Source organism: Mytilus edulis, chromosome 3 (assembly GCF_963676685.1).
Source record: "Mytilus edulis chromosome 3, xbMytEdul2.2, whole genome shotgun sequence".
In the NCBI taxonomy this organism is placed as follows: domain Eukaryota; kingdom Metazoa; phylum Mollusca; class Bivalvia; order Mytilida; family Mytilidae; genus Mytilus; species Mytilus edulis.
Window position 1 is genome coordinate 79383604 of NC_092346.1, and position 13353 is coordinate 79396956.

Here is a 13353-nt window from a genome sequence, read left to right on the forward strand (position 1 = left end):
GCTTGATTTTATCATAATATTTCATTAATTTATAGAATATTTGTTTGTTTTCTTATTCTTTTATGGTTTTAGTTTTTGTTGCAGAATTTATCTTATCGACAGCAGGAAAGATAGAAACAATCGTGAACATGGCTAATTGTCGCACAGTGTTAGGTTATCCAAAGCATGAATGTTTAGTATTTTATTTAATAATATCAATTATTTACAGCATGAATCATAATCAACCTTTGAAAATCATTAAACTAACTTCTAAATCAATTTTGTTTTAATTATCTTAATTTGGGATTCTGCAACATTTGACCTATTTTAAACATCCCACAACCTTTCTCTTGTGTCATCAACATATTATGGGAATGGTCTATGATATCCTTTATAAACAGGGACAATTATAAAAAGGTGAATTATATTCGTGTAATTATTTTTGAATTTTCAAAGGTTGAAATTTATAAGCATGCAGAAATTGAAATGTCAAACCTTTCTTTAAAATGTGAAAATAGAAATAAAATTTAATCAGAATTTAATTGGGTTCAGGTTAACTACTAATTGAAAGGTTTGACTGTTTATTGCTTCAGCATGCTTGTGGTAACAAGGGAACATTTATATAGCTTAAATAATCCTAGCTAAAACATCACAAAATGTATGGGGCTGTACACTATATAGAGCACATCACATATACTAAACTGAATGATACAATATAATTCATAGTGGCTAATATAATATATTCTAAATTCTAAATTTAAATAGATCATTCTACATGAATTTGGTGAAATAATTCATTTTTATTTGTTTCAGTTTAATACTCATTCTTTTATTATTCAAGCAAATTAATAAATATGAAATAACGTTGTGATTTTTTTTCTTTATATGTGCTATGTTTTAATGCAGATGACAATTTAAACAATTAAAAAAAAAAAGGCATTTACAAAATCTTTCATTTAAAATAACTGATAAGATATGTGTTGAGTAACCTCTTCCCCACACTTGTAGAGCTTGATATGCACGGTTTACTAACACAATATCCCTCTATTGCAGGACAACCTCTGTGCATGTGAGGATATTGTGGAGAATTTACGACCAGCTCGGGTCGCCTTAACTGTGCAACAATTAGCCATGTGTCGCAGAATAACAACAACAGATTATTATGTCACTTATTTCTGTATCTTTATATTCTGTACTGCCTTTGCCCTTTTATGTCTTTATAGAGTTTAAAAACTGAACAAATTGTGATGTGTATCCATTTTAATTTTGAAACATAATTCAAGAAATACGCTTTACTGTGAAACATGTTTTTTTTTTATGAGGGATGAGTTTAAATTCATTTATCAGAACTAATATTTAATCTTTTGCTAATTGGAATAGGATAACTTGAAATTCTTGTAGGTATAATAATCAATGTCAAGCATTTGTGAAAAAAGATCTGCAGAGAGTATTAACATGTTTTGAAATATTTTGATCTAATTATTGGCATTGTCTGAAGCTAGACAAATTGTAATGATTTTTTGGATACATTTTGCTTTTATAACTTTTCCTATGAAAGAACAATTTTCATTTTGGTTTCATTAACCTTGTCCCCAAAAATAAGAATCAACAGCATATTGATAATTCAAAAATGCCTTTCTCTCTTAATGTCTGTTTTGGTGATGGTTCTCTTAATTATATGAGTGCAGCAGAGAAGATGTTGTAATATTCAAACATCACACTTTGAGTTTTGTGAATATGACTCATGATATAATACATAACATATTAATAGCAGAGTTTTATTGAAGAACACATATTCAACGTTTAATTCTGCAACTTAAAAAAAGTCAAAATCAAATAGGCCAGATTCAATCTACAAAATAAACCACATCCCCTATCCGCATGCCAGTTAGGAAAAAAATGGGCCAGGAAGATTTTCCAAATAAGGGGTCTCACTAGCCACGTAAGTTTGAAGAAATTTTATGAAATTGCAAGTCAACAAGTATTTTAATGTTTTTTGTACTTCATTTATCCTCCCTCTAATAAGCTCCTTTCCTCTGCATTTTTGTTTAAACAAAAATATGCCCTTTCTTGGTAAAATCTCCAGTAGAAGCTCCTAAATTAACTCTTAAACCTAAACTAGTACATTTGAAGGTATTCCGATTAATATAACTCCAGGACTAATTAGTATTTGAACCAATCTTGGATATATGGTAGCATAAATGGTTGGGTAGATTTCTTTTGATTTTAAGGTCAATATGTCCAAGGAAATGATGTCAGTAACTAGAAATGGAGTGAAATTTTTTAACCTTAGGAACATTACCATACAGTGGCAGAAGATATCTATCTTATATAACATTGAATTAAAAACAATTAACATACAAACAATGACATTACAGGAATGGATAATACCTTTATTATATGGTATTAGTTTTCTGTTCTGGTTTTTCCAATCGTATTGTGTTGTAAAATGATGCCCTTTATGGGTTCTTGATTAGATTAATAAAATTCTTATCTTATCTTATTTACCCTCTTTTGAGGAGAAAAACATTTTTATTAAACCAATAAGCTATTGCTTGCTAGAAAAAAAGTTTGTAGAGAGTTTTTGCAAGCTTGCTCACTTCAGGTTCATTAATTATTATTGCAATTTGTTGTATTACAGTTTTGAATATAGCTTTAAATACTAATACATTTGGATTTTTAGAGATGCTGTTGTGCAAAATTTATTTTAAATGGATACAAATGGTGTATTGATATATAAGTAATCAATCTGAACAAAATTAATTGTTTATAAGTGATCATTTATTATATCAATGTTTATAGTGAATGATGGACTTGTAATTCCTAGAACATTGAATGAATATTGAATATTCCCCAAAGATTATATGTTATTATTGGCTAGAGGTGTAATACCACCATTGATTTTCCCCTATTAGTCTTTGTTAAATTGGCACTTTTAAAAAATATGTACAGTATTTACCTTTATTTCAACCAAAGAAATACTTTGCATGAATAAAGTTTAATCCTTTCCAGTGCTACAGTGAAAATTTCACACTACATTTCATTGCATATAAGAAAGTAACCAGCACCGGAAGTAAACAACTCAATTTTTACACTATTATTTACTGGTTACCTGCTTTGGTAACTATGTAACCTTAACTTTCCAAAATATTTTATAAGACCATCAAATAAACAAAGAATGATGCTTTCAGACACCCAACATACATGTTTATGACTCAGAAAAAATTAAGTGCATTGAAATGCAGGGTTAATTTTCTACAACTGTCAAATTCAAGGGAATATTTTTTTAGACCTACTTTCGTATGCAACCGGATGTGCCGTATCATGATTTGGTGGTATTACACCTAAAGAACACCTAAATGTCAAATAAACTTAATGTAATTTTTTTCCCTCCAATTGCAAGTTATTTCAAGCATGACTGCCAAGTTTTGTTTCAGTCAGATCTATAGTTTCAGAGAAAATCACTATAATGTAAGGCCATATCCTACGGCGATTTCAGTCTTATTTCTTCGAAAAATCCTTTTTTCAGTGTATCATTATAAAATGCAGTGTTGACTAATATCTGATCATATACTCATGATCTAAGCATTCAAACAATTATATAGGATACAAAAGACAACTTTAAGATGATATACAATTTTATTGCACCTTTTAGAGTTCATTTGAAGGTCTGTTTTGGTCTGTTTTGGTCCATTTTCCTTCTTCCTTCTTTTTCATCAAAACTTGATATCTTTTGCCTAAAAAATAAAGCAAATGTAATTATTTTCCCAGAAAAAATGAAAGAAATGTAATGTCTAATCAACAATTAAAGTGTTTTAGCTGAAAGAACTGTCTCTATAAATGTTAACAGTCTCCACCGAAGTTTCTATAAGCCCTTATGTGTAACTTGAGTTTTTGGTGTGTTCCCCTAATGTGACAAATAACGGTTCCCTTTCAGTCAATCATAATTGTTACTGATATCAAAATCATTTCATTTATTTATTGCAGTATATTTCTAATAGATTTACACCTAAAAAGTCCACTTTCTTGTATTTTATATTAGAAAATGAGAAGAAAGAGTAATAAAAAATACATCAAAATGGTTTTAAAAAGGGTTATGTCCCTTTGAATGCTGGTAAAAAGAAAATTGGTACGAATTATGAAATTTAAGTATGTGAGACTGGATTCTGATGTGTATAAATCCAAGGCAAGTGTTTAGATGATGTTTTGTCGGTGCAAAATACAGATGGCACAATGGCAAATTGTAAACTTTTGCGGCCAAAACAAAAATAAAACATGACATTAGTTGATACATACCTCAATGCTAAAGTGTCATCTGCAGACCAATTCACATATAAGATTTTTCAACAGAATGCTTGTCAGATTCTTGGTTAACACTGAAATGAAAAATCACATGTTGTATAAACAAAACTGTAAAGGTGATTTAAAATTTGACACAGAGGCTCACTTAAAATGGGGATTAGCATGGCAAGCTATAAGAAAGGTCTCAATGTAATATATGTATGTTGATTCAAAAGTGTATTTCATAAATTAAATTATATCATATGAAGAAAAATAAGACTTCTCTTTAAAACCATTATTGTTTTACCATTTTAAATCAAACAGTCTTTGTAGGGTTTGTGTTTTCGACACCTTGTTGGGTGTGTACCACGACAAACTTGGCGGTCTTGGTTAATATGAGGCGGCTCGAAAGACAAGTGCTCAGGGTTAATGCATCTCTTCTGATGACACAGATGAGACACATCAAATTCCTCTGATAGGTCAAATTTCTCAGTGTGCAACATGTATGCAAATCTGTGACCATACAAGGTTCTTTTTTTTCTGTCCCAAGGAAACCTAACACTATACACTGAATACAGCCTTGTCTGTCCACCCATTTGACTTAGCAAACACCCGTAATCCCCCATTTCAATGCAATTTTCCCTCAAACGTGCTTTCTGTGTCTCAATCCATTCCGAATAGTCCATTTTTACAACGTATAAACTAGTTTAGTAATAATTTTTAAAAATGAAAGTACAATAAGGTCATCAGTGCACGTGTAGTTTCCCTAAATAGGTGTAATACCACCATTGATTTTCCCCTATTAGTCTTTGTTAAATTGGCACTTTTAAAAAATATGTACATTATTTACCTTTATTTCAACCAAAGAAATACTTTGCATGAATAAAGTTTAATCCTTTCCAGTGCTACAGTGAAAATTTCACACTACATTTCATTGCATATAAGAAAGTAACCAGCACCGGAAGTAAACAACTCAATTTTTACACTATTATTTACTGGTTACCTGCTTTGGTAACTATGTAACCTTAACTTTCCAAAATATTTTATAAGACCATCAAATAAACAAAGAATGATGCTTTCAGACACCCAACATACATGTTTATGACTCAGAAAAAATTAAGTGCATTGAAATGCAGGGTTAATTTTCTACAACTGTCAAATTCAAGGGAATATTTTTTTAGACCTACTTTCGTATGCAACCGGATGTGCCGTATCATGATTTGGTGGTATTACACCTAGATAAAGAACTGTGTGGACAATATACAGTATCTACTGTGATGAAAGCTTGTTAGCAATATAAACTAAAGATAATAAACATTAGGTGGCTTCAGTTGTTTACAGGCTGATACCTTTTCTTTATTTATTTATTGACATTATTATGCAAGGCAATTTTATATTTGTTATAATTTAGTATAGGAGTTTAGATCTGTTTTATACATCATTCTGCTGATATTACATCTATATATGTTTCATCCTATATAGCATAGATTCAATTTTGAGGTTGTTACTGACAACTGTTAAAACATATGTTAAATTTAAACGTAACTTTTTTTTCATTTATCAATATGGAGTACATGTATTGGGAAATGTTTTCGTACATTGAATGATTTTTTTTGTGTTTGAATATAGTTTAAGATGCATTCTAGTCCAATCTTTAAAAAGTTTTTTGATAGTTTTATATAATTTGTTTTTGTTAGTACAATGTATCCATCAGATATTTGTTAGATCCTCACAGTTTAAAGAGGGCTCTATGAAGGAACCGGATTAAAAGATGAATGTGTTTATTTCCTAGAACATGTGATCTAAGACTACTATGTGTATGTGTCAGCCATGATGCTTATTTCATATATACACCAGTTCTCCATTTACTCCTTGTAAAGATCAGTCATATTAATGAGAGGTTAAATTTACCACTTCGCAAAAGAATTATTTTCAACACTGATATTAATGTCTGGTTTATTTAATTTATTAAAGCTACTATTAAACACTGAATGAGGTAGATTCCCTGAAAAAAAGAGTTGGAAACCTTTTTAGTTTTCAGGAGATAACTAGGAAGAAAGTTACAGTAGATAATTCATTTTCATTTGCTTCTTTTCAAGTATATGTAGGGCTAGTATAAATCTGAGCTAACTCTTTAAGGCTTTTTAGCTTTGAGAATTGGAAAGTGGACACTTTGTTTCTCAGGATTTAAAAAAAATCCAGTGCATTCGGCTAATGAACTTGTAGTATTTTATTTAGGTAGGAATGGAATGCATCTTAACTCTGTTGCTTGTAAAGTGCTCCATGAAGAAGTGTTGTAGAATTGATAATTGTACCACCTCATTAATGATGCTTTAATGTAAAAGTCTTTCATTTGATATTTATAATTTAATTTTCCTGTGATAATTGTGTTCATGAGATATTTAGTAGGGGTTATTTCCCATAGATTGGTATATTTATTGTATATTATAAGCTGAGTGTAATAACTGTGATATATTGCTGATATATGTTGTTATCTTGTTGATGTTGTTAAAAATTAAAAAAAATTTGTTCATTAAAGTTAATTTATATCTCTTATAAGAATAGTAGCAAAAATATAAATATATATTTTGGATGAGCTCTCATTGAGTGAGCAGTCTCAATAACAAATAATTTAGCAGCTCTATGACTCAACTGGTATCAACGTTTTTACTATAACAAAAAGGTTCAGTAGAATTTAGAAAGAATTGTATTGCAAAGGCCCTTTCATGTAATAACAGATCATTGACTGTTTCTGTTTAAGTAATTTACAACTTTATGATGCATTTGTATGATCACCTGTCTAATATTGACTATATTTTGACCTATAGCTATGTTCTGATTCTTATTGTGTAATTTGGTTGCCCTCTCTTTGACATACCTCACATCTTTTTTACATTCATAGGGTAGATTTATATGTAATGGAATCAAATTATGGCATTAAGCAAGTAGCAAGCCATTGTGCTGAACCCACCCAGTTTATTTTACCCTTATTTTATTATTGAAGACTTTGTGGCACACACTAGAGTTTCATTTCTTGTAACCTATTATCATCAGTAAACTTTCAATTTAAATAAATTGCCAAGCACTGTGTTTAAATTCCTTTTACTGTAATTTTGTGGTATTTTATTTCTGCATATAACTTTGGTAATCTGTATATATATGGGGGAAGGGGGGTGGGGGTGGATTTCAGAAAAATTGTGTTTCATGGAAAACAGAGGACTTAAGGCATGAAAGCTTCTTTATGTGCCAATGAAGAGGTCATATTTAAATATAGAAGACAAACAAACAACACATTTACTAGACAAAGATTAAATGAAGGTTGAGGAGAAAAGGGTGAGTTACTGCTTTTGGTACTTAGACAATAGATATATTGTTGTATATTTGTTTTAGTGAAGAAAAAAATAACCAATATTTCTGACAGTTGAGGGAACTCTTGACTAGAGAGTTGAATAATGCTCTGAATGTTGATAATGAGGTGTTTTATGTGTATTTCAGGAACAAATATGTGGTGCTCAAGATATCTTAGAAGAAAAGGGTGTAACAAGGCTTGCTGTGACTACATCTGCTCTAATTGCTGTCTCATCAACTAATCCAAGATCTTCAGCTGTATGAAACTACTAAAACATGATGTTATCAAAGACTTGAAAGCTGATAGCGTGTAACTACAGATCCTGTTGTTTGACAAAGGACAATTGTCTGGATCATGCCACTTACAGACCAACTAATGCTTCTTTAACTTCATTAACTATAACAGGGTGATACCTTTGGTCCTAGACTATAAATGAAGGGTTCAGAAAATACATCTGTTGTAGAATATGTAAATGATTGTTCTCCTTGTAACTGAATTATTAGTATCATTGTAACTAGAAAAACTGTGAACTACTTGTCATTAAAAAGGAGTAATGTTATAATGAATAAAAAATTAAAATTAAAATTAAAATATAAAAAGAAAAGGAAACAATGTAATAAATAATGTATCATCATATCTTCTATAGAAACTGTGATCATTAGTAATCATCAGTAACGAGGCTTGAAAATGAGGGACAAAATGCAATTATTCATAAAATGATTAGTTTTCATTGTTCTTAAAACATAAGTGATATCTTTGAAATATGAAATATGTGTTTTCAAATTGAGACCATGAAAATATTGTATGTTTGGTAAAATTTTTAAATTTTTGAAAAATAGTCTATTTTGTATTATTTTTAAGATGCTAGAATAATTAATTTTATGATGCTAGAACAATTAGTATGTCCATTATGCAAAATTATGTATGCTTTGGATTGTCATAATTTCTATCAAGTTCCTGAAAATTTTCAAGCCTTGTATTAATTCAGCTGTTAATAATAAATCATTGTTAAACCATATCACTTGTATATCTTGTACAATATATATAATATCAAATATACTAGAATAGGCTAAGGCTAATTAAGGAAATAGTGCAAGGATTTATAAAGCACTTTGTCATGAAATGAATTATATCCTAGTAAGTGAGAATATTCACTTGATTATATTCTTATTGGTCTGCTATAAGCTTAACTGCTAATCAGAATTTATATCCTCATCATTCTCTATGTTAACTGAACAGGAATTGTTATAATCATATGTCGCATTTAATATGTGTTAAACTGTTCATGACAAAAATATCATTTGTTGCTAAGCTATATGAAAGTTTTTTTCTTCAAATCTTCAGTAAATACTTTTGATATCATGTTATGTAAATAAATTGGCTTAAGATGGGAGCCTTCTTTGATGAGAAAAATTATTCCCTAAAACTTGTGGTTTTTTTATGTCTGTGTATTGCTGTCTCATTAACAATTCCTTTTTATGCATATATAATTAAGAGAACTAGTAAATATATATACAATCATTCACCAGTCACTATATAAATAAATTTAGTGGATAGAATGATAAGTATCATCATCATTGATGCAAATCATACATGTAATTTATTTTGATTGATTTATACCGTGATTTAATGCTCAGATGTCTTGATCATGTTGGTTAAAGTTTGGTTTTTTTTCCAGATAATATAGATGGAGATGTATTATCAACTACGGTTTTGTTGGACAATTTTCTATTTGTTTTCCTTTATTAAAAGTCTAAAATGACTGGTCATTTATATTACAGACACTGGTCATTTATATTACAGACATTTTAGAAATAAACCTTTATCTAGCTTTACCTTCTTGCAACAAAACTGCTTGGATATTAATTTTTTTTTTCTTCTTTTTATTCATTTGATGAATTAAATTAAATTCAAACAATCTTTTTAAATTGTTATGTTACTTAAAACGCCAAAGTCTGAAGAAGTTATTTTGTATTGTTTGCATAATGATGTAATTTAAATGTGTTTAAACTAAACTGCAATTAACAGGCCTGATTACTCAACAGAGTTCAAGTTGAATGTTACTTGCAGTAGCACACGACAAATCTACTCATAAATGCTATTCCAATGCAGCAGTAGTTTAAAAAACTGAGGGTTTTGTTTTGTCTTAAGTTGTCTTTCAACAAGTATAATTAGGTAAAGGAATTATGTTATTATATGTTCACGCCTTAATTTGAATGATAAACTACATTTCCACTCAAAAATTTCCTTGCCACAGGGTTATTATTATTTTCTCTCTCCATATATTTAGTTAACCTTTTTTTTGTGGTTGCCCTGTACAAATATACAAGTCTAAACTATTTAAAGACAGGACTCCTTGTCATTTCTGTTAAAGGTACGAGACAAAGAATGACAAACCTCATCAGAAACCTTTTCTTACTATCTTTCCTGCATTAGATTCTCAATCCCTGTTTTAACATAGGCAACATAAATGATCACTTACATAAATTACTTGAAAAATCAAGGCAAATACCACAATTTCAGCAATTCTGGAATTGTATATGTGAATCTTTTCCTACACCAGACGTTTCTGGTTAAATAATCAAAACTTGATCAGATTAATTTCGGAACAAAATTTTCGTGGTAAGAAAAGGTTAATGCAGATACATTTAAGATAGAGGTGGAATGAAATTGATAAGTTGCCCAAAATAAGAGATGAATTAAATGATTGTTAATTACCTACTGGGAAAAACAAATATTGGGTTTTTTTTGGAATGCTATTTTTTTGCAAGAAATCAAATTTGCAGTGGGTTTGATCTAATGCAATTATTCATTCTCACCTTCCACCCATCAACCCTGTTCATGATGGTATCTTTAAGTGGCATAGACGTCAATATATGTTTTTCAAAAGGATACTTTTTTCAAATGCTTATAGATTTTGATAATGTATACCTTAAATTACATTGTCAGATTACATCCCTCCTTTTCCATCATATTGAGTACAATTCATATAATATGTAGAAAAACTACAATATATTATTATGCACTTATTAGAGAGTATTTGGATTTGATTTTGTTATTTTATCACATAATTGTTTCACCTGTTACAATAGTCACAGGATGCAAGACATAGGACTGCTTATCCGATGCTGACAAACTATTTGTTTTAAGCTTTATATGTAAGAGGGTAGTAGAGTTGAATTATCAATAACTTGTACAGATGCCTTATTGTTTGTAATACTCTTGTCTTGTACCTTCTTACAATTCAGTAAGTGCTTAAACTACTTTTCTATCACTTGATTTTTTTCATTTGTTTTAAGTAAAAGGACACATTTATTTGGTATATAAAATCAATGCAAGGTCTGCATGTCCATCATATAGAGTTCATCCGACATCTATCTACTTCAATGATCATGGTTCCCTGATCAATGTTTATTGTTTGTGATCAGGACTGTCAACAGATACTATTAGGAAATAAGATAGATAAATTCTACATATTTAATGATTACAGGGTTGACTTGTCTCTTTGACAGGGTTCATTTGACATCGACCTTATTTTTATTGATCATTAATAATGTGCAAATGATTAAAAATCTCTAGTACGACCTCTATCTAAAGATTTCCTACAACAATTCAATAATAATTAGAATGCAGGCGGCAGAGGCGGATTTATAGGGGGGGCCCAGGGGGCCCGGGCCCCCCCTTTTTGGGAAAAAATTTGGTTGCTTATATAGGGAATCACTGAAGCGTGACTGGAGCGGGCCCCCACTTATGAAAATTTCTGGATCCGCCACTGGGCGGGGCATTTTAGTGTCTACAGTCTTGTTTTTGTTGGGAGGGTTGATGTATTGTTATTTTTTCCCTATTTTACTAGCAATGTCTCCTGCTGTGCACTTTTATTTTTATTATTTCTTTTAATATATTATGTCTGCTTCTTTGTTGATCTTCCTTAATTAACTGTGATATATAATTCAGACAAAACCATTCAGTGTCATAAAGCTTTTTATTCATGTAGACTCATATGTATTAAGACATATAAAAGTGTACATATATGTATAAATTATTTGTTTTTAAGTATGCTTTATTTAGAAAAAATATAAAACATATAAATGCCTTTTGCACATAAAAACTTGTGTCATTTCTGAACTTTCCATGCCGATATTCATTTTAATCCATGCAGGGATTAATTTAAAGATCCCCTGATTGCCTATACCTTTTATCAAGTAGAATTTTTATCTAGGATTTTTTTGAAAAAAGTCGACCCAGTTGGTGCTAAAGGATGTTAAAGGGTCTAAATGAAATGTTCACACATTGTGTAAATACTATTGTTCTAAAGCTGTATTCATTGATTATGTAAAATTGTTTTGAGAAAAAGATAAAAACAATGCCTTAGCCACAGCTTTGGCAAAAGTAATCCTTTTAAGTTAAGTCAGGAAGTGCACAGGAGAAATACATTTCAAAACTTGAATTGATAAAGCCCCATGAGTTGAAAAGAATGTATAGGTCACATTAGCAATTAGTAGACTAAAACTGAATCAAAATCTGGCAACCCAGGTGATATGTTACTTCTACAAAAAAAGAGTAAAATCACAAAAATACCATACTCTGAGGAAAATTAAAAACGAAAAGTTCCTAAGCAAACGGCAAAAACAAAAGATCAAACTCATATAACGAATGAATAACAACTGTCATATTCCTGACTTGGCACAGGTATTTTCTTATGAAGAAAAATATATTGTAAATACTATTTTTAATTTAAGATAGTGTTTTGGGGTCAGATTATAAACCGGACTATCATAAAAATAGTGAACAGTAAAATAGATCTCACTTTACACCAATAACCTGCTGCATTGGACAAAAACTTACTTAGAAACAATGAAAAACATGTCTAGGTAGAATGGCTTTGTACAGGCACAAAATGTGGAATGCGTTTTACCATTAAAATAATCACTATAAAAAAATGCTGTCCAGCTACCAACAGGATCCTCACAAAGATAGCACATAAATTCGAAGGCAAACCACATGTACAAAACTGCACTACAAACACTTATACTTGGGTAAAAATACCAAATTTCTAACATCTTTCGATTTATTTCAAATATCTATTAATCTCTACTTGCATCAGACAATTAGGACATGGACAGCCCTGCTTGTTATTTAGGTATTTTTTAAGTGAACTATCTGTTTCCACTTATTTTCCACTACTTCGCGGTTTTGTTTTTATCCATACAATTTTACAATAACTGTAGTCCATGTGGGAAGCCTTAAAGTCTTTTACAAAGTGTTGGTGAATTAATCCACATCAATTAGGGGATGATGAACGTTCTCTCCGATTTTGAGTGGGGACTATTAAAATAAAACGTCTTTCAATGTTTTCCATGTTTTATGTGTTCTTCGAATCTATTTTGCTCTCATGCATACCATCTTGCAGGCACCCCAGTCCACTAGTTCAAATATTGATGAATTGTGCTAGAATTTTGTTTCCTTGCATCATTTGAACCAAATGTTAAACCGTCACACAAGACGACTTGCAAATGCCCCTTGGTAAGAACATGATCACTTTCGTTTTGTGTATCAGTAGTGCGAAGATCGATGTTACTGTCCTTTCATGAAGACATTTTTTTTGGGAGAAGATTTGTTTCCTGTCAATATCATGCGAGTCAATAATCAGCTCTTAACTATTTGTTGGTGTGTAGTATGTTTTGGTCACTATCAGCAGCAATTAATAGGAATGCTCAATTTTTTGGTTCTGACTTCATTTGATA

The 13353-nt window shown here is 30.4% G+C and overlaps 1 protein-coding gene across 13 annotated transcripts in view; it reads left to right on the plus strand.

The window, feature by feature from the left end:
- The window catches only part of LOC139514480 (leucine-rich repeat and calponin homology domain-containing protein 1-like), a 55048-nt gene extending 45517 nt beyond the window's left edge, over positions 1–9531 (plus strand). For all 13 annotated transcript variants that reach the window (XM_071303787.1, XM_071303792.1, XM_071303789.1 and 10 more), the window contains one exon: positions 7756–9531. In XM_071303787.1, coding sequence (XP_071159888.1) covers positions 7756–7872 — 117 coding nt within the window. In that variant the 3' untranslated portion in view covers positions 7873–9531. The remainder of the gene's footprint in view (positions 1–7755) is intronic.
- Positions 9532–13353: the final 3822 nt, after the last annotated feature.